This window comes from Eucalyptus grandis, chromosome 3 (assembly GCF_016545825.1).
Source record: "Eucalyptus grandis isolate ANBG69807.140 chromosome 3, ASM1654582v1, whole genome shotgun sequence".
In the NCBI taxonomy this organism is placed as follows: domain Eukaryota; kingdom Viridiplantae; phylum Streptophyta; class Magnoliopsida; order Myrtales; family Myrtaceae; genus Eucalyptus; species Eucalyptus grandis.
In genome coordinates this window covers 878,768-899,809 of record NC_052614.1, presented here as the reverse complement: position 1 = coordinate 899,809, position 21,042 = coordinate 878,768, and the positions used below count along the sequence as shown (strand labels likewise).

Sequence of the window (21,042 nt, the reverse complement as noted above, 5' to 3'; positions counted from 1 at the left end):
TGGTTGGACCCAAGAAACCCTAGCCAAGACCCGGGTGCCCGCACTTGGGGAACGCAGCAGTAGAACCCGAGTCCCCCGATGGTCAAGCCACTGACTTGACTAACACATGCCAGTGGCTCATACGGCAAACAAATGTGCACCATAATGTGTATAGTCAAGTGGCAGAATCTCTATCCGATCATTTTTTCAGCTTGGGACTCTTCTACTTCTGCAGGGCCCTAGCCTGGTGTTAGCTGTCTGGATACTCTTCATCTGCACGGCTGCTTCCTTGATGGTTCTTCACGTTTGTCGTTGTCGGATGTGTGCGTAGATTGTGGTTCATCTGGCCATTTGTGACCTCCTGCTGCCTTTTTGCCTTATTTGGCTGTTTCACTTCCTTAGGCCCGCTTTTGCGATCCTCTTTTGCATTCGGCTTCCTTCCACTCACTCTGACTTGTTGTCTTGATGAGTGCAAGTTTTGTGGTGCTGTATCTTCTGTAATTATTGGTTAAAGCTCCAATATATTCTTACCCTTCATAAAAAAAAAAAAATGTAGACGCAACCTTTTGATGTTGTTTGCTATTTCTTGAGAAATCAGCAGAGATTCTTAACTGGTCCACTAATTCTCTGAAAGTGCATTGTATGTAAAGTTTAATGGCACCAAAGGGGACGCAAATTTTGGGCTCATCATCTTATCATTTCCTTTTGAAAAAGCAGAGGAAATCATCCGATCAAGACAAGATGAATCGGTAGAAAATCTCCAAAGAACGTCTATATTCAAAAGTACAAAACGGGTGCCTAACATATTATCCATCTGCTATCGGAGAGAGGGTTTTTTATTTTGATTGGGTAGTTGCCTATCCACTGGCAAGTGTGCTACGTAAAGTTAAGGACTCATCTTTCTTACTCCAGAAAAATAAGATAGGAATTTGTAACTTTAAGATAAAATTTTAGGTCGCCTGATCATTTTTTGTGCCATATGATACCCTTACAATGAAAACATATGACTACCGTCCAAGGAGGAGATAGATAGCTATTATCGAACAGGCTATGGCTCGTTGTTATGATATGGTAAGAGTCTGATATGAAGTTAGACTTATCGATGAAGACTATTTAAATAACGAAATACTTATGAAAAAGCCACAGGATCCATACTAAAATACAGAAAAGGGGATGGAACATGAGAGGGCATATATTTTGATCACGAGAGCATCTTCATTTTAATAATATGGATTGTTTCCTTTTTATATTTCTTTTCTTAATATGCGACATAGTTATAATCTATTTTTATCAATGCAAATGGATGACTAGCTAGTTAGGAGGCAAGAGCGATGTTGCATGTCCCAAGTGTTGTCCTCCCTTAAAGGGGAATTAACTAAATCAAGCGACTCATTCACCTAAGAGTTAGGTGTAAATGGATATTGACTTCCATAAATGACCTATTGGAAGAAATAGGGTTTGACTAGGCACTAAGAGTTAGGTGTAAATGGATATTGACTTCCATAAATGACCTATTGGAAGAAATAGGGTTTGACTAGGCACGTTTGCAAACAATAGTCGACTAAAGTCTTTGGCGCTCAATATGGTTGTGAAAACAGACGCCTTAATAAATGTTCATTTCTTATTAATTGAAAATAACTTAAGGTGTTTGTATAAAGAGCGTGAAAGATTCGTGTTGGAAAATCTGTAAACTTTCTAGAAGGAGAAAGACCCCCTGAATAAATGCAGGCAGGTTGAGGGAAAAAGAAAATTTATATCTAGAAACTATAAAAGAAATTATTGTTAGGGAAATCCCTTATGATGTTTTGAAGATGACAAAATAAATCAAAGGCTACTAACATGTTTGATGGTTGAGTAATAGACCATGCAGAAGACTCGAGACTCAAAGTCGAAGCTGCTAGACTTTAGTGTCAAAGTCTGCTCTACATCGAAGTCCGCTCACTCGACAAATTCAGACTCGAACGTGAATCCGAACCGAAGACGGACTCTATGCGAAGTTGAGCTGAGTACAGACCTTAAAGTTAAATCTATTCGAAGCGAGATATGTTCGGACCCATTGTAAAGTCTAGAGACTCGAGATTGTAAAGTCTAGAGACTCATATTGTAAAGTCTCTGAGACTCGAGACTTTACATGATTCAATGAATCGTAACTCAAGCCCAATCATACAACGGCTAGTGATCCTGGTTTGGATTCCACATCAAGATTGATTTGATTGATTCAATCTAATTGATTGACGATTGGATCTTGAAGACAAGAACTTTCTACACGAAGAAGCTTTACTTATGGAAACCAAGATTTCGTTTGTATGGGCGATCGGAATCAATTTGGGATTTTACCTTTGTCACTCAACGGCTACCAAATCTTCTAGATACGAGCTGTCAATGGGTATATTGGAAGAGAAGTATTTAAGGAGATCATGGACCGATGAGCAAGTAAGAGACGGAGCGTAGAATTTATAATTCCAAAGACTTGTCTCTTGAGAGCTTAAACGTTTGTAATCGTGAGAGAAATACCAAGAGAGTGACTTAGTGAGATAGTGTGATCTACTAAGTATTTGCACTCGGAGTTGTAATCTCTTGTTGATTGCATAGTGGAATCCAGACCAAGAAGGCCGTTATCGTGGGAGAGTGGACGTAGGCTTGGATTAAGCGAGAACCACTATAAATGTTCTTATTCTCTTTCTTAACTCCTTTATTTTGCTCATACTAGCACTCTCAATTGGTATCGAGCCAAGTGCAGGTTTATGTGTTTTTACTTTTGAGCTAAAGATTCTTTATGGCTAGTAAAAAAGAAAATTTTGATATCTGGAAGAACAAAAGAAACTAAGATCCAGAGATCTCTTACAATGGGATGTTGTAAAAGAAATTATAAGTTTCATTCATGTGAAACAGCAAAAGAAGTTTGGGATAAACTTCATGTTACATATGAAGGGACCGATCGTGTTAAATTTTGGAACCAGTAAAATAAATAATCTTATCAAAGAGACTCAGAAAATGTCGAGAAATTCAAAAAGCTGAGTAGAAAAGAAAGGAAATTTGGAAAAAAAAAAAACTAGAAAAGAATCATGAAAGAAGATGATGAGCTTGAGAGAAGAAATCAAATCCAAAAGAAAAGGAAAAGAATCGTGATCACCTCAAAAAAAGGCAACAAATTGAGGGGAGCTTTGATCAATTATGGAAAAATCTTTTGGATTGATTATGATCTTATTATGGATGGAATGAAAGGTAAATGTGTCAGAATTTATTCTAAAAATCCGGTTAGTGCATCTTTTATTACCTTTTGTCATTAAACAAATCTCTTATTGATATTATTATGACAAAAAGGTACGTGCATTTTATGATGCATCCGTGATTTTTATTGGATATTTGCTGATATGATCGCAGTGAGCTATATTGCATATCTTTAATATTCGATAAAAGCTGATTTTTGGGAATTGTGATTCATGCAAGATATTTGTTATCATTCTCTACGTGAATCCATTATCGCTTTTTGATTATGACAAAAAGGGGGAGAAGATATGAATATGCATATGTGCTGATTGGTTGATATTATTTATTGCATAATGTTGAGCTGCAATTATTTTCTATCTTCTGATATCCTGAGCTGCAATTATTTTCTATCTTCTGATATCCTTTGATTTAAATTTTTAAATCTGCATATTCAGAGATTGTTTTGTCATCATCAAAAAGGGGGAGATTGTTAGGGAAATCCCTTATGATGTTTTGAAGATGACAAAATAAATCAAAGGCTACTAACATGTTTGATGGTTGAGTAATAGACCATGCGGATGATAGAACATGTAAAGGATATTGTCAAAGTTTGAAGACTGCCAGACTCGAGACTCAAAGTCTGAAGACTCGCTGAGGACTCGAGACTCAAAGTCGAAGGAACGCTAGACTTTAGTGTCAAAGTCTGTTCTACATCGTGAAATCCGCTCACTCGACAAATTCCACCGAACGTGAATGCTGAACCGAAGACGAGACTCTATACGAAGTTGAACCGGGTACAGACCTTAAAGCTAAATCTGTTCGAAGCGGATATGTTGGACCCATTGTAAAGTCTAGAGACTCAGTTGTAAAGTCTAGAGACTCATATTGTAAAGTCTACTGAGACTCGGACTTTACATCCAGATTCAATGAATCGTAACTCAAGCCCAATCATACAACGGCTAGTGATCTGGTTTGGATTCCACATCAAGATTGATTTGATTGATTCAATCTAATTGATTGACGATTGGATCTTGAAGACAAGAACTTTCTACACGAAGAAGCTTTACTTATGGAAACCAAGATTTCGTTTGTATGGGCGATCGGAATCAATTTGGGATTTTACCTTTGTCACTCAACGGCTACCAAATCTTCTAGATACGAGCTGTCCAATGGGTATATTGGAAGACGATTCTCCGGGATACTGTCCAACGGGTAGTTTGGAAGTGGAGGAGTATTTAAGGAGATCATGGACCGATGAGCAAGTAAGAGACGGAGCGTAGAATTTATAATTCCAAAGTCTAAGCGACTTTAGATCATATACTTGTCTCTTGAGAGCTTAAACGTTTGTAATCGTGAGAGAAATACCAAGAGAGTGACTTAGTGAGATAGTGTGATCTACTAAGTATTTGCACTCGGAGTTGTAATCTCTTGTTGATTGCATAGTGGAATCCAGCCAAGAAGGTTGTTATCGTGGGAGAAGTGGACGTAGGCTTGGATTAAGCCGAACCACTATAAATTTCGTGTTCTTATTCTCTTCCTTAACTCCTTTATTTTGCTCATACTAGCACTCTCAATTATAAGTTTCATTCCCTCGTTAAATTTTAGTAAAAGAAATAATCTTATCATGTTATTAAAAAAAAAAAAAACTCCTTAGAGAAGATCATCACAAGAACTAGGATAGTCCCGCTAACGATATTTTTCTTCACATAGAGATGATCAGTTAACATTTCGTCTTTTGCTTTTTTGTGTCTCATTTGATGGGGCAAGGATTAATATTAGTTTTTTTTATATCAACTTGGTCATTGTTCGGAAGTCGCATGCTTGATCGCATGTAAGAATACGCCAGTCAGAATATTTATTGTTTCTTCTAGCATTAAAGAGTTGGATTTCTTCTTCTTCTTTTTGTAGGGCAATATACTGTACTGATTAGTATTTTATGCTTTGTTTGTTTTGCAAAAAATATTCTATCGAAAAACATTGGGTGGACGTATTTTCACCCTCTTTTTGACTTGGTAGATACTTTGTATTATCAATTGACCAAAATAATCTTCTATAATAAGAAACAAGATCAATCTAATTTTTTCTCTCCTATCTCTTTTCTTCGCCTTCTATGTTTATTGTTAATTGATTCAAACATCATTTTATGCTTGAAAATCAATTAATCATTAGCCACCGCTTCTCCCATCTTCTTTTTAAATTATGATCGATTAATTTTTAAGTCTATAACTTTGGTCCATAGAACACTACTTCGCTTACACTGTTAACTCTTTAATATCACTTTTCTATTAATCTTTATAGCAATGGAATGACGCGATGCCCCATCTTGGCTGGGGCAAATTTTCTCCTTAAAGAATACCATGAGGGTATCTGACGAGGCAACAAGTGAAGCAAGATGGGTATAATCAAAGTAGGATTTTATGGAGAAAAGTTACAAACTTAAAAATATTACAAAACTTAATCAATCGTACTTAAAAGGAAGAACAACACAGTAGTTATTTGCATGACATCAGGCACAGATGGGTCACGGTTTAATCAATTTGATTCGTGGACTCCTTTGGGGGCATTATTGGCTTCGGCTGGTTAAAGGAAGAACAAATGAACATGTGTAGTTGGGGAAATTTGCAGCATTTTGGGAACAGTGTGTTTGGAAACTAATTTTTTTGTGTATGTTTTCAGCTATTTCAAAGTAAAAACAGATGCGGTGGTGGCGGGGAGGCAATGGCGGTGGCGGGAGCGGCTCGCCGAGGTCGCCGGCGACGCCCAGGTGGCGGTTTAATCAATTTGATTAAGAGAAGCGCGTGGACTCCTTTGGGGGCATCAATATTGGCTTCGGCTGGTTAACGTTAGCGGTTAGAAGAAGATGGCGGGGAAGAAGAATGAACAGTGACTCAAGCATTTTTCGCAAAGCAAATGAATGTGCCCCATTGATTGTGTTTGGGAAAGTCCAACCAAACGGGCAGTGGCAGAATCTCTATCGTTAGTTTCCTTAAACAAAAGGGCAACTATCGATGCGACTTTGTAAGGTTGTTCACTGTTTCTTTAAGGAAGCGGCAGAGATTCTTATCTGGTCCACGAATTCTCTGAAAGAGCATTGCGTGTAAAGCCTAATGGCACAAAAGGAGACGCAACTTTCGAGATCATCATCTCATCCTGTCCTTTTGGTAAAGCAACGGAAATGACCCGATCGAATCAAGATGCATAAATAGAAAAATTTCCACAAATATATATATTCAGAAGTACAAAATGGGTGCCGACCATATCACCCATTTGGTATCTCAGAGAGAGAGAGAGAGAGAAAGGGTTTTTTATTTTGATTTGGTGGTTGCCTATCTACTTCCAAGTGCGCTACGTAAAGTTAAGGTCTCATCTTTCTTCCTCTTGAATAAGATCAGAGTTTGTTAATTTAAAGTTAAATTCTAGGTGGCCTAAAGACAGATTGTGCCCCATGATCCCTCACAATAAAAACATAGGACTACTGTCCAAGCAGAAATAGTTAGCTATCATCGGATAAATAATGGCTAGTCATTATAGTATGGTTAGAGTGCGACATAAAGTTAAGAGTTATCGATAAAAGCTACTTGAATAATGAACATACCTACAAATAGCTGCAGGATCTATACTAAAATACACAAAAGGGGATGCAACATGAGAGGGCATGTATTTTGATCCTAGGGGCATTGTCATTTTAATGATGCGGCTTGTTTTCTTTTTATACTTATTTTCTTGACATGGGATATAGTTCTAATCTATTTTTATCGAATCAAACGGGTGACTAGCTGGTTAGGAAGCAAGAGCGGTGTTGCCTGTCCCAAATGCTGTCCTCTCTTAAAAGGAATTTACTTAATGAAGCTACGTCTAGACCGGTATTGACTTCCACAAGTGACCTATTTGAAGAAATAGAGTTTGACTGAATAGACACGTTTATGGCTACGATCTTCAACTTCTTATACAAGCACATGCTATGACGGCAACTATTAGAATGGTATTAGGACCCTACTCGGCCCCTCTTCTTAAAATCTTTACTACAAAGTCTTTGGCATTCAATATGGTATGCGGAAATAACAAGGCGCCTTAATAAATGCTTCTTTTTTTCCATGGAAAATAAGGTAAGGTGTTTGCATAGGGAGGGTTGGCCAATAATGTTGAAAAATCTGTTACCTTTCTAGAAGGAGAAAAGACCTCCTCAATAAATGCCGGCCGGTCCCGGGACAGAGACAACCTATCTCTAGAAACTAAAAAATTCTATCTTCTTCATTCCCTCGTTAATTTTTAAGAAAAAAGAATAATCATGTTTTGGTGTTGAAAAAAATTACTTAAAGAAGAATAAAACAAGGACTAGGATAGTCCCACCATCGGCATGATGCGTTTCTTCACATAGATATGATCGGTTGAATTGTCGTCTTTTTCATTTCCTTTTTTTCATTGGATGGTGCAAGGATTATTATAAGTTGTTTGAAATTAACTTGGTGATTGTTCGGCAGTGGCATGCTTGATCGCATATAAAGATACACGACTTGGGATATTTTTATGTTACCTCTAGCATTAAATAGTTGGATTTTCTTGTAAGGCAACGTACTATACTAATTACTATTTTGGTAAGGTTTCGTATTTTTTGCGAAGAGCATTCTATTCAAAAATATTTTTTTATTGGATTAATTAGAAGAATGAGTTGATAATGGAAAAAAATTTCATAGAACAAAAGATTTAAACTTAAATTCAAAAAAATAATTTTCTCTTTTTAAATAGTTAGAATTTATTGTTCCAAATACAACAAGACATCAACATTTAGACAGAGACCTTTGACACTTGGGCACAAGAACACCGACGTTTGTGCCGATCCTTGCCAATGTCCCAAGGCTGAGCTTGAGATCCCGGTACCCATGCCCTCAATCTTGACTACCTTTGCCTAGGTATTGGCTTGCAGGAGCAAATTACGAGCACCCAAGCCCAACTCCTTAGCAGTGAAGCTCAAGTCCATAAAGGTTGAGTGCAAGATCTTTTTGCTTGTGCTTGGGTCCTTAATGTCATTGACTAGGAATGCGCTCTCTCGCCTGAGTCACCGACACTTGGGCCTAGGTTCTTGTTGCCCTTGTATAGGTTTCCAATGGCTAGGCCCAAGAAACCTCAGCTCCTACAATAGCAAACCCATAGCTTGGATTTGGGGACCCTAATGGTCGGATTGGAGGCCTCGGGAATGAGGCCTAGTGCCCAATGCCGAGCCAAGGTCCTTCACACTCAAATTATCAAGATGGGTTACAAATCTATATTTTAACCAATATTTATGGAAGTGGGTTATCAAGGGTCACTTCAAACTTAAAATGTGGGTCATAATGGGTTCTAAAAAAGAAAAAAGAAAAACTCATCTAGATGTGGGTTTTGGTTGGTTAGAACAAATCCATTTTCAACCCAAAAAAGTAATTAACTGAAGGAAAATTTTATAAAAAAATCTCTGTTCTTCTTCTTCTTCTTTTTTTATACCCAAAGTTCTCTCTTCTTCATCGACAGTAAAAAAGAGAGAAAGGGCAAAGACCGCCACCGATGGTGCCCCTACGCCATCGGCTGCGACAGGACCACCTTCTGCCTCAGCAAATCCAGTCTAGACAAGCGGCCGGAAAGTCCATCTTCTCCAACAAGCTCTGCCTGAATGTCTCCGTCTCCACCGGCCGGCGAGCGACAGCATGCGGCGTTAGCTCTAGGAGGCTACTAGGGAAGGTCTCGGTGCCTCTGGGCCGAGCCCAGTGCCTGCATGTTCCATAATGGGCGGATCAATATCGACAAGGAGAAAAAGGGATTTTCGTTGGGTCAGTTCCACTTGAAGGTGAAGGCGGAGCCCAACCCTCAATTAATGCTCCGGTTCAAAAGAGATCCAAGGTGCATCCCTCGAGCGTTCTAATATCAGGGCAACATCCGGCAATCCTTTCACCTGGAAGTTCAGCTTTAGGTCCAATAATCGTGAACGCGCTTAGTAATCGAGGTCAATCTCCATTTCCCTCTCCTAGGGGCCAAGCGATGTTCATTTCGTACTTGGCAGAGGAAGGGGCATATTGCATCCCAATTTTTTCCTTGACTTTTTATTCTTTTAAATTTGCTAAGTGATAAATTGGTAGATTAAAAAAAAAAAATGTGAGTTAGCTGGGTGGGTTTGGGTTGGGTTGAGTATGGGTTATCTAAATTGTTTAGAAAATAAATTGGCCAATGTGCGTTTAATGTGTGAATTTGGATTGAATTCATTTATGACTCACCTAAATGCAAACAAACCTACCCATTCAACAGCTCTACTAGGCACTCAAGTCTGAGATCTTCACAACTAGAATTGAGTCCCTCGAGGTTGGGCCCAAGACCTTAATACCTCAACCCAAACTTTCGATAGTCATAGCCAAGTCCTTGAAACCCTGACAACCGAACCTGAGGCCCCTGTGGCTAGGTCTAGGATCTCGACATCCAAGCCCAAGTACCCCACGACTAAGCTCGAGACTTAAGAACCCAGACCCAAGTTCTATAAAAAAAAAAAAATAATTAGTTGACAATCTTTAAAATATATATATTGATGAAAATTTAACTTGATAGAATTTATACAAAGTCTTATTATGAGGAAAATTCCAAAATAAGAATCTGAAATAAAGTCACTTTTTCACCCAAAAAAAAAAAAAAAAAAAAAAAAGAGCTCGAATTGAACTTTGTGTCAAATTAAAATTTGAAGTGGCCAATTTAGTTTCAAATGACGGTCTAAGCTCACCGGCTGGCCGAACATTCCCCAGCCAACATTTCCACAACTTAAATTGTGGTAATTTTGTCCGACATTTGTAATTGGGTAAAAAAATCAAGGAAATCCCCCAATTGTATTGAGATTGGTTTTTCCACTTCGATTTCGATTTTCTGGTTCCTTCCGTCACACCTATGGAAACCTCCTCCATTTCTTCCTCTCTTCGCTCACACGCCAAGGCGTTGCCACCCCCCTTAACATCACCATCGCCACCATTGGGAAGTCCAATCTTCAAAGTACCCGACAGTTGGGAGCCACCACGGCAACGCCACCATATTCACTTTCAATTGTTGCTAGCTTCAATCCATGATATGGATATCATTTCATCTTCCTTTTCTTTTTCTTTTCTTAAGCGATGACGATATTGTGATAGGATTGGGCATCAAGGTTGCTACGAAACCGGAGTATCGTATAATTCCTCTGGTAAAATCAATTGAACGAGAATTGTTTTGTAGATCATTGAATTCAATTCAATTTAGTAACTCTCAAATTTTTTTGCTATTCACTAAGGAAGTATCGACTGTGGAAATGGAATCTTATAGGACTTTCGCTTTCTCAAAATCTTTTGAAATCTATTGGATGCAATCACTTTGAAGCTAGCTTTAGACGAATCATGTGATACTTTTGCCTTTCAAGTTTCCCGTTAGTACTTTCTAGTTTGACTCGGTGATTATCGAGTTGACTTTCACACCAATTGGTTTTAATATATTTCCACAAGTGCAAAGTTTCTTAACAACTAGAGAGAATGTCTATTCTTGACTTACTTCAAACCCTTATTTAAACAAATATCCATTCTCGACTCTCTTTTTGAGAAAATGACTCTGCTTCAAACCTCATATCATACGAAAAAAAGCATGTTTCTTTAGAAAAAGAAGAAAATAAAATAAAACTTTCCCTTTTGAACGACGGAAAATAATCTTCCGTTCAATTCTAAATTTTAGTCAAATATTGAAAATATTTTTGGTGACATTCTTTAGAAATATTTTTCAGAAGTGTCAAATTTTTCCATGAAACGAGTTAAATGTTATTATTTTTCCTTAGGAAAAATAGGATAACAAATGGGCCTTTCACCAACATCATCATATAGCAGCCCAATAGCGAAAACTGAAAGTCAAAAAAAAGCCCAACCCAACGTCTTCCCCTCAAGCCGCTCCAGGCGAAGAAGGTGAAGGTGCAAAACCCTAGAAACCTTTCGATCGGGAAGTAGCAGCTGCAAGCGGAGAAGAAACTCAAGGGAGCAAAAGATCGCGCCTTTCCTTCTCTGCGAACCCCAAAAAGGCCTCTTTGCCTCACCTTCTTTCTCTTCCAATGGCTGTGAGTACTTTGATGCGCTTCATGAATCCTTTTTTTTTTTTTTAGTCTTTTCTTGGTGCACTTCTCACGTATGGACTCATGTGGTGTGCGATTTGGTGGATCCGTTTCGATTCTGCGCGTGCGATGGTTGATGTGTTGCATCTAGGGCTGTAGCGTAATGGGCATTGCCTGGTTCTTTTCGTGGGTGAAAGCTTCCGCTTTCGTTCGGAATTTTCCGTGCTCGGTCTTGAACTGTGCTGGAACTGAAAGTATCAGTCAGTTCCCAGCCGTTTCTGTGAAGAAATTTTTGTTCCTGGTGTTGTAATTGGAGCTGTAGCGCGCGGAATGCCTGATCTTTTTTGTGTAAGAAATGAGTATCGGTATCGGAGAGAGACGGAGTGATGCAGTAGGATGCGGAAAGTAGGTTCTTCAGATCTTGTTCCATGAGATTTCTCTTATTACTTTTCGGATGGATATGTTCGGCTGTTTAAATTGGGTTTCCTCTCAATCGCGCATGTCCATGTAGTCTTTAGTCGCATGGTTCATCTCTAGTATTGTGTACGTTTGCCCCCTTTTCTCTCTGGATAAAAAATTTGTCCTTAAAGGTTTGTGCTTGCTAGAGTAGGAATAATAAAGCATAGAAATTGATTGCTTTGTTTGTTAAGTCAGAAAAGGGGAGGAAAAAGATGTTTGTTTCTGTGTTATGTTGAATTCGCTTCTGCCATTTTGAGGCGATTCCACTAATGCCATGCTTCCCGAGATTGTCTATCGAGTCACTGAACTTTTGGAATTGATGGATATAGTATTCATCCACTTTATGACTGGTTTTCCATACGCTGCAGACTATTCCAGTTAATCCTAAGCCTTTCTTGAACAACTTGACTGGGAAGCCAGTTATTGTGAAGCTTAAGTGGGGCATGGAATACAAAGGTAATTCCAGCAATCATGTGAACTTTCCAGATTGGAGACTTTATCACTATGTATTTCCTGCGATAAACATATGCTGGGCTTCTTTAGCTGCAATCAGATATGTAAGCGTGCCTTTTCTTGACTAACCTAGTACGATTTCGATTATGTGTTTTGTAGGTTTTCTTGTCTCAGTGGATTCCTACATGAATTTGCAGGTTTGTCCCTTCTGACTGATATGTAAATAGATTCTTCTATGTTGGTTGAATATCCGGTTTACTTAATGGGCTTGGTAGCTCTTCCTGGTAATTATTAATGGTTCAGAAGGATTTCCTTAATCTGAAAACTTGTGCAGCTTGCCAACACAGAAGAGTACATTGATGGTCAATTCACTGGAAGTTTAGGAGAGATTCTGATCAGGTAACTCCCCAACGTGCTGGATAAAAGAAGTCGTCATCATTATTTTTGGCAAGCTTAAGTTCTTTGTTATTTGTTACTTCTGTCTGAGCAAGAACGAGATATTACAGTAGCAGTAAATCTGATCTCTTGATGAGTGATCTTATTTGTACTTTGCTGTGGCCTTTGCATGATTTAGTAGTTATCCTTGTGCTCTTTTGTTGCATGTGGACCCTTTAAGGCGGTCAATATACATTCTTGTTTTATTTACTTGGGTAATTTGGGTATTATAGAATTGTAAACATTGATGTTTCTGAGTTTTTCTCATAGACTAAGCTCAGTGTTCAGGAGCCTCACTTCTTTTACACGCCCTCGCTCCCTCTTTGCAGATGTAACAATGTCCTGTATCTTCGAGGTGTCCCTGAGGATGAAGATCTTGAAGATGCAAATCAGGACTAATTGCGATTCATCTTCAAACATCAAATGTTTAGCTCTACGCGGTTTGCGTTCTGAGTAAAGCCGAATGTTATTCATCCAAGAGAACCGTAATCATCAAAAACAAGAGCTGGATTTCGTGTCGTTTTTATGTGTCTTTCCGGAGAAGCATTTTTTTGTCTGAAACTCCAAAAATCATCCATGGGCTTGTATATGAATTTGGTGGGATAACTTGAGTTTAACCTGAATTTGACTAGAGTTTTAGCTTCCAAATACGTTGGGCTTTTCTGCAGATCATGTGTTCCCTGTTTCTTTTGTCTCGTAAGGCAATTACCCAATCTTCATTGCAAGCGAAGGTCAAGACAATTGGACTGAGGAACATGTGACACGATGAAAGGTTTCTTTGCATTAAGGCAACGTGATGAATTCGCAACCCCAATCAACATTCTCTGTTAGATTATAAGGGAAGACGAGACCGCGTGTATATTCACAACATCGTGTTTATTCTATCGTGAAAGAAATTCGGAGCCATGTATCTCCTTCCTGTAACGATCACGCTCCACCAAGTACTCGAATATCGAAACTAATTGCTCCGAAGTTTCTCGACTATAAAACTCATTGCGTTTGTCCTGTATGACTTAAAGTCTTATTTCCATTTCCACGGTATGACTTAACATTGCGTCCTTTCTTTACAAAAGCATGCTACCAGAGAGATTTCACTCTTCTTTTCAAGGAATCCCCGTTTCGCCGTCAAAAAATAATTTTTGTTCAAAGCCATGACGTGAGGATTACAGGAGAGGACAGGAATCCAATGCAAGCAAACTCTCTGCTCACAAGTCACAAAAGTCATTGATTAAGGCAAATACAATCCCAGTATAATTGCATGGAAAACTGCATAATTGTCATTTTAACGTCTTTCAAGGATTATACAACGAAAATTGGAGAATACACGGAGTAATGTCTAAATTGTCATTAGCAATCTGTATGTGCTTAATACTATGGCCAATAAATAGCACCTTATATGTCAGAAGACTAAAAAGAATTACATAATAAGCTTTGCTATAACTACCACATGTGACTTGAGTGGTACAACGGCAGGCTTTGGTGCAGGACCTTACCATTGATTTATCCCAGCTCCCGTCACATGGACACTGATGAAATCTTGTGTACTTTTATTTCCTCTGTCCCTCCTCTTCAAAATGGTTTTACCGAGGAGGTGCGTGTCACCACACATCACGCAGATACCGACCGTTCATTTGCAAATTTTTCACCAGACTCTCGGTTTTTGAGCTGTCAAGAGATCCCTGAGACGCACAAGAAAAAAAATAGAGACGTGTCATGGCGGGGCTGGACCGGCAACCTTATCAAAAGCATGAGCACCGCACAATTGGATGAACGTAAATGAGCTGGTGAACTTGAATCCGATTATATCAAAGCATGATGACATACTGAGCATTGAATCTATTAAACGCTGACAAGAGCATGCACACAAGTACATAAATTAAAAGGATTTGGTTGGTTATCTTAATAGTTTGAAATCTAATGCCAAGCCAATGTTGTTAAGGTGAAAACTCATCAAATTGCAAGATCCCGCTCTCTAACACAAAAGCATGCAAACAATGTTTAAATTGTAACAATGCATGGTTAATCTTGGCAAGTTATAACGTCTTTCCACTTTAATACTATGCCATGCCAATTAGGTAAGGTAGGTGGAACTAGGCATTGAGTACGGAATTTCAGTCATACCTGCTCTTGAACAATTGTGTGCAAAGTTCTGTGGACGTCCCTAGCCATCCCTTTGGCATCACCACAAACATATACGTAGCCTCCCTCAGAGATTATTTTCCAAATATCTGAAGCCTGAGATAAAATGGAAACCATTGAAGTCAGTTGATGGAAGCTGAAGAAAGAGGATCAGCTAGAAGCAAGCAAACGATGACCAACACCTTCTCCAACATTTTGTGTTGCACGTATTCCTTGGTTGGTCCCTCACGCGAGAAGGCTACAAGAAGCTCAGACAGTGCGCCAGCATTAACAAAGTTGTTCAGTTCGTCTTCATAAATGAAATCCTGCAATAGGAAGACCGAATTAAATGCTTACAGTCGCATCATTTTAAATTTTTACCATCTGCCCCCAGATCTATCTAAACATCTACACAGAAATAGGAAATAACCTACCATTCGGCGGTTTCTGCACCCGAAAAATAGTATAGATGGTCCAAGTTCCACTCCAGCTTCTTTCAGAGCTAATCTTTCCTGAAAACGATTATCTTGGTGATATCAGGGGCTTGAATACAGAGGAGATCATGGTACAAAACTGAATAAAGACTTGTGCTGAACCTGTAGGAAACCCCTAAAAGGTGCAAATCCAGTGCCTGGTCCAATCATGATAATGGGTACTTTAGAATCCGTAGGAAGTTTGAAGTTTGATTGCCTCACAAAAATAGGAGCCCAACTGCATTGATCACTCTCATCCAATGGCACAGCATTCTGAAAAGAGGAGGAATAATTAATTAAAAATTTTAAAATATAATGAATACGTGTAACCTTCACATCACTCCCCAACTTAGAAAAGGAACAGAAGGAATCTGCAGAAGCCAAGATGGATGAACCACATAATTTATCCATTCGAAATTTAAGGATCCTCATAGGCTTGTATTCAACAAAAGCTTGATAACTTTCAGTTTCTCCAGTCCTACTAGCAATAATTGTCCAACTATTCTACTTCCTTCACGCAGAGAATAGAACAATAAGAAGGGAAGTAACAATAATACCTTCATCCAAGTTGAGCAAACTCCTTTGTGAGTCCTTCCTGTTGGTGTTTTTCCATAAACTAGTGCACAGGTAACATGAATTCTAGAGGGCGCCATCCTGGAAATTTTAACTCGACATTCTAAGTTTGGCAAGTCAAGTATGATTATGTAAATAGTACAAAGAAAACTAGTAAGTGCTCAAAACTTATGAACTACAATCTTAATTTTGTGATGTTACAAAGAGAAATTCCCTTCTTTGTGATTTAAGAACTGTCATTTGTGCATTTTGAGCAAGCATCAAGCTCCAAGGAGGGAGCATACTACACCAGCATGCCTGAAGCTCTCAACAGGCAAACCTCTCTCTAAAGCAGATCCTTAGATCCAGTTTAACAAAGGAGAAGGGAAAATAGAGAGCAATATGTAAGCGTAGAATCACCTAGGAGAGGAGGAGATTGAGTAAAATCTGGGTTGCAGCCGAGGAGCAACTCCTGCAAAGAAGACACCAAGAGGCGGTTTTGCAGAAGGGAACTCGGCCATAACTTCAAGGAGGCTTCTTTGGCTGGCAACTACCCACTGTGAATATTCATCCTGTCACATTTACAAAGTAGTACGAGTCATATTCTATGTTAGTTACAGAGAAACTATAGACGTACCAAGAACAATTACTCAGTGACTACTAAATGGTATGTGATGTTTTCATTGCTAAATTGAATGAAGCTTACAACCATAACTTGAGCCCCGCATATTTCATTAGCCATTCAAATACCTCCAAGCATAATTCAGGCCATTTAGTAAGATCTAGCACCCCTAGCACTGCCTGTATTATTTTTATTATTACACAATACACTACCACGATAAGATGGAGGCAGAAATATTTCGATAATTTGCAAGTCAGACCTTTCCAGCAGGTGATGCAAGATATCTCAGTCGATCAGCCTCATTTGGATCAGAAGCATGAGCTGCTAACGCAAGTAAAGCAGACTGAAACCACATCCACAACACAATCAATCATCAGTAAGGTTAAACAGAAATGTGAAAACATTATGACATAATACGAACCATATACTGCGCACTGACCTTTTTCGGTGAATTCAAGAGATCTGCATATTTAGATAAGGCTGTTCTCAATGTACAGGGTGGGAATGGAGGAGGGAATGAGCCACCACTTAATGGTGTACCATCCTCCTTATCGGTGTGGATGGAGAAATAAGTCTCTGGTGGCACGCCCAATAAATTCAATGCTTCATCAACAGTTTCCGTTAGATTCTCGCAGTAAACACCAACATGATCCCCAGTCTCATATCTGGAGAAAAAGCAAGCATGAGAGGATGGAAAATCTATAATATCTCCCACAAGAAATCTTTACATTCTACAAAAAATCAGACTTAATGACACAAGCGACAAGACAGAAGACACATATCAGAAACAACACCATTGGCTACTTACGCATGTCCAGTCCCAGCAATGTCAAATTCCAAATGAATGCAGGATCGATCAGATTCATGAGTGTGCAGTTCTCTCCTTGAGGCAACATTAGCCCTTCATGCAGCAGAAAAGGTACATAGGAGGGTAAAAACAAGGAAATAACCAAGAAGCCAGAGGAAAGTAACAAAATGCAATCTCAAAAGATACTTATTTCTCTACCTGCGTGGGTGTTGAGCATCAATAACGACATTACCATTGGCAATGCTTAAGCTTTTCTCCAGAGCCGGTGTATCCATAGGGTCATGATACTCCACCCTATATTCCAATACGGCAGCAGTATAAGGAGTAGAAGCAGCTGTAGCATCATCTTCATCCCGTAGCAAATTATCCAGCTCCGGCCACACCAACTCCCGCCTGTCGCATTGACAACCGAACAATTATGAGCTCTCACAGCACTGATCGGCCTTACGTATTTGAGCTATGAATTAAACCAAGCATATGCTGAGACACTTACCATGCACTGAAGTCATCTTCAATGCACTGATCATCATCCCCAAGACCCACTGGCGCGAGACGCTTGGCACCTGCAGAGCCACAAACCGGCAGAGAGAAAGCAATGAGAACTAGAACAGACCACCTAGCCAAGAGGGCTAATGCTTGCTTGGGATGAACTATATTATTTTCCCACCTAATTATTTCCTGCAAATGCTACTCTGGTAGCACTTGGTATAGAGCAACAAGAATGAGGATGGGCATGGACTTGCATAGCCTACTCTATGACATCATCAATAAACAAATTTATAGGTAAACCAATCCATTTGTTTTCTTCCCTCTTTCTTTTCTAAGTATCTATTAGCAACGTAACTCGTCGAGCATTTCTTAGTGAAGATGACGAATAGATGACCAATGCCACAAATATGATTGACCAGCAAAGCAATTTCAAAATGCCAATTGTGTCAGAAAAGAAATAAAACAAAGTTACCATGATAACATTAAAAATTAGTAATACAACATTGATACATATTCCTCCTGTATGAAGGTAAGCGACCGCAACAATAGAGGTTTGTTTTGCAATTTGAAAGAGCCCACAGTTCTGGTCAAGAATCAACTTAAAGTCTAGAGCAAGAATAGGGATGTACGAAGCAGGTTCAAATACCTTGCTCAACAAGGGCATCATCAACCACCTTTGCAACCTATGTCAGGAAAGCATAAATTAAACTAACATGGAAAGATGAAGACTGTGTATAAATCAAACCAAAGGTTCTCCATCTTATACGGATAGCAGGAAAAAACACAAATTGCTAAATACTTGATCGGGTTTGAGTCAGACCTTGTTAAAATGCTCATACTGCCTGTTGCCGAGGCCAAACACTCCATATTGCAGGTTTTGAAGCCATTGTCCTCTCTCATTTCCCTAACCACATTTTCATACGATCAAGAAATGAGCCAAACTCTAGTTCTCACAACTAGCAAAGAGTTGGTCAATTTGAGTTCGTCCAATTTACCTCTGTAAACCACTTATAGAACCTTGCTGCATTATCAGTTGGCTCGCCATCTCCGTATCTACACCAACATCGAAAGTAAATTAACATTGGGAAAGGGAATAAAGTAAGGAAATGATGAAACCTGTGAATGATATCTCGTTCCAGGTATATAAAAGCTCACGTGGCCAGAAAGAAAATGACCAAAGTCTCCTTTTTCAGCTTTTCCTCATACTCCTCATCATCAGCAGCATAATCATCCTAATGCCAAACAGAAACACTCTCAAGAATCACATCAAGCATCCCGAATCGCAAATTATACTCGCAATCATAACCAGAACACCAATCAAAGAAACAGTCAAACTTTACCAAGTCAACAACTCTAAACACCGCCTTCTCATATCTAGCTTTTGCTTCTTCAGCCATTGCCTGCAGCCCAAGAACCAGAGAGACCAAAGTCAAAACACGTCCACGCCAATCAAACCATGAAAAAACACGGATTTCCGCACGGGAATTAAGTTCACGGATAAGATCGGCGCCATCAGTGCACACAGACCACACACCTTAGCGAAACCTTCGGCCGTACCGGTCTGGGTACCAAAAAAGATGGTGACTTTCTTTTTACCGTCGTCGGCCTCGGGCTCGGTCTCCTTGACGATTAGGGGCTTGGGTGGCTCGAAGGATCTCGGCTTCTGGCTGCCGGATCGGCTCCAGCGGAACGCCACCCACCCGATCAGGAGCGCGATGATGGTGGTCAAAATCGCCAGCACCTTGTTCTCGAACAGGAGGGAGGCCAGCTCGGCGACGTACTCCGACGAGGCATTGGGGCGGTCCATGTCGCCCCCCGTCCGGCAGCCGAGGCGAGATCAACACGGGGCGGCGGCGGCAATTCGAGTTACTCGGAGGGCTACGATGGCGGAGCTTGATTGCGCTTCAAGAAGAGAGAGAGAGGGGGGGCACAGAAAGCGATGACTTGACGAGGTGCTCGGGGAAAGTAAGGACAACCCAGATCTTGTATAGGGGCGTAGAAAAATGGGTCGCCGCCGGATTCGGGAGGGAGAGAGGGAGTTGCAGAGTTGCAGAGGCGTCTTCTCCCTCTCTGTCTCTTCTCTCTCTCTCTCTCTCTCTCTCTGTTCGGCGATAGGTTTGGTGAGTTGTGGTTGGAGTGAGAGAGAGAGAGAGAGGGAGAGAGGTAGAGAGAGAAAGAAGAGAGAGAGAGAGAGAGACTAAACAAGTCAAATGCATCTGAAAAGAGTTTTCTCTTTTCTTTCTCTACTTTTTCTCCTTATTTTCATCTCTCTTCCTTTCGAGTTTCAGACCGTCCGTGCAAACAAATCGGGCTTCTTGCCCTCTCCAGTATTGTGATAAAAAAGCAAACTTTTAGTTTTTGTTGAACTTAAAGTTTTGAATTTGATAAAACGATTATCACAATATCATGATCAATCTCTTTCGTTTGTCTATTCCAAAAACACTACTCGTAAATCTTCTGTACATACATTACTTAGACAATGGAAGAAAAATTTTGTTTTTTCTCCCTTGACCGATAGTTCGATACGATTACTTTGTTGTCAAGATCCACAGCTTGCTTCTTGAACTCCACATCGCGACGAACGCACAAGTTTTATATATACTATTCTTTTAAGGAAAGGATATACTTGATTTTGGAGTTCGATCATTTTTTACCCTTTGGCTTATGTGGCAGGGAGAAATGGTTAGATGGCGAATGGCGGTCACCTACTCTTGAAGGCGAAAGGTGATTGCCGCTTAAACTTTGCTTTGCCAATGAAAAGGGATAAATAGCAATTAGACAGCGTGATTAATGAAGTACCTCTTTTTGTGGCTTGTCCTTTTCAGAATGGGAGGGAGTTTAATTAGGAGTAATTTCTGGACCGCCGACCGGATTGGAGAAATGTTGACCTTTGCTTTTTGCTCGAGTGGGACTGACTTTGGTCTTGTCGAGCATTCGGACAAGACGAGGCGAAAGTCGCCCCCACACCTTTTCCTCCTCCTGGCTTTGAGGGGTCGTTCGTTCTCGTGATGGGTCGTGGACAAGGATTCCACCACTCGTTTTCCTCCCCCATTTCCGTCCCTCCATATATGCTTTTCTAAATCAAATTTTCTTTTCCCAAGATAAGTTCATACCCCTTTCCACCTCTTTCAAAATAATTATCCAAAAAATCTTAAATTTACTATAAGACAATCGATTCGGTTATAAACCTATTATGTAATAGCCAATTCGATTATAAACATTTTAACCGTGCTACATTTTATCAATTTTATTCTAAAACATTTTAATAATTTGGTAATGTAAAACCAATTTGGCAACCATTTTATTCCCAAAAACTATTTCCCTTCGATAATTTTTTTTATTCTACTCTACAAACGAGTTTCTTAATATTTGA

The 21,042-nt window shown here is 39.6% G+C and overlaps 2 protein-coding genes across 2 annotated transcripts; one reads left to right on the top strand and one right to left on the bottom strand.

The window, feature by feature from the left end:
* The first annotated feature begins 11,082 nt into the window (after positions 1-11,082).
* Positions 11,083-13,274, top strand: LOC104435957 (probable small nuclear ribonucleoprotein F). The gene is made up of 5 exons (XM_010048682.3): positions 11,083-11,266; positions 12,088-12,175; positions 12,332-12,369; positions 12,507-12,571; positions 12,937-13,274. Exons 1-5 carry the CDS (start codon positions 11,261-11,263, stop codon positions 13,004-13,006), a joined length of 267 nt encoding a protein of 88 aa, XP_010046984.1. The 5' UTR covers positions 11,083-11,260; the 3' UTR covers positions 13,007-13,274.
* A 557-nt stretch (positions 13,275-13,831) lies between these two features.
* LOC104435956 (NADPH--cytochrome P450 reductase 2) lies at positions 13,832-19,865 on the bottom strand. Its single transcript, XM_010048680.3, has 18 exons — positions 19,204-19,865; positions 19,010-19,069; positions 18,825-18,901; positions 18,665-18,722; positions 18,490-18,573; positions 18,316-18,352; positions 17,674-17,743; positions 17,379-17,573; positions 17,181-17,273; positions 16,812-17,037; positions 16,632-16,715; positions 16,171-16,322; positions 15,756-15,852; positions 15,322-15,471; positions 15,160-15,237; positions 14,929-15,051; positions 14,729-14,842; positions 13,832-14,286 (listed from the first exon to the last, which is right to left on the bottom strand). The coding sequence occupies exons 1-18, from the start codon at positions 19,474-19,476 to the stop codon at positions 14,206-14,208; spliced, it is 2,052 nt and encodes a 683-aa protein (XP_010046982.2). The 5' UTR covers positions 19,477-19,865; the 3' UTR covers positions 13,832-14,205.
* Positions 19,866-21,042: the final 1,177 nt, after the last annotated feature.

What these genes read in the sequence shown, in the direction of transcription:
- LOC104435956 (XM_010048680.3), bottom strand. Translation starts at nt 19,476, where the DNA reads ATGGACCGCCCCAATGCCTCGTCGGAGTACGTCGCCGAGCTGGCCTCC. An exon ending in TGATGCCCTTGTTGAGCAAG is followed by an intron (nt 17,744 to 18,315) that starts GTATTTGAACCT and finishes GTGGCTCTGCAG; the next exon opens with GTGCCAAGCGTCTCGCGCCA. An exon ending in TTGCATCACCTGCTGGAAAG is followed by an intron (nt 16,323 to 16,631) that starts GTCTGACTTGCA and finishes TAAATGTGACAG; the next exon opens with GATGAATATTCACAGTGGGT.
- LOC104435957 (XM_010048682.3), top strand. An exon ending in GTGGGGCATGGAATACAAAG is followed by an intron (nt 12,176 to 12,331) that starts GTAATTCCAGCA and finishes TGTGTTTTGTAG; the next exon opens with GTTTTCTTGTCTCAGTGGAT. An exon ending in ATTCCTACATGAATTTGCAG is followed by an intron (nt 12,370 to 12,506) that starts GTTTGTCCCTTC and finishes AAACTTGTGCAG; the next exon opens with CTTGCCAACACAGAAGAGTA.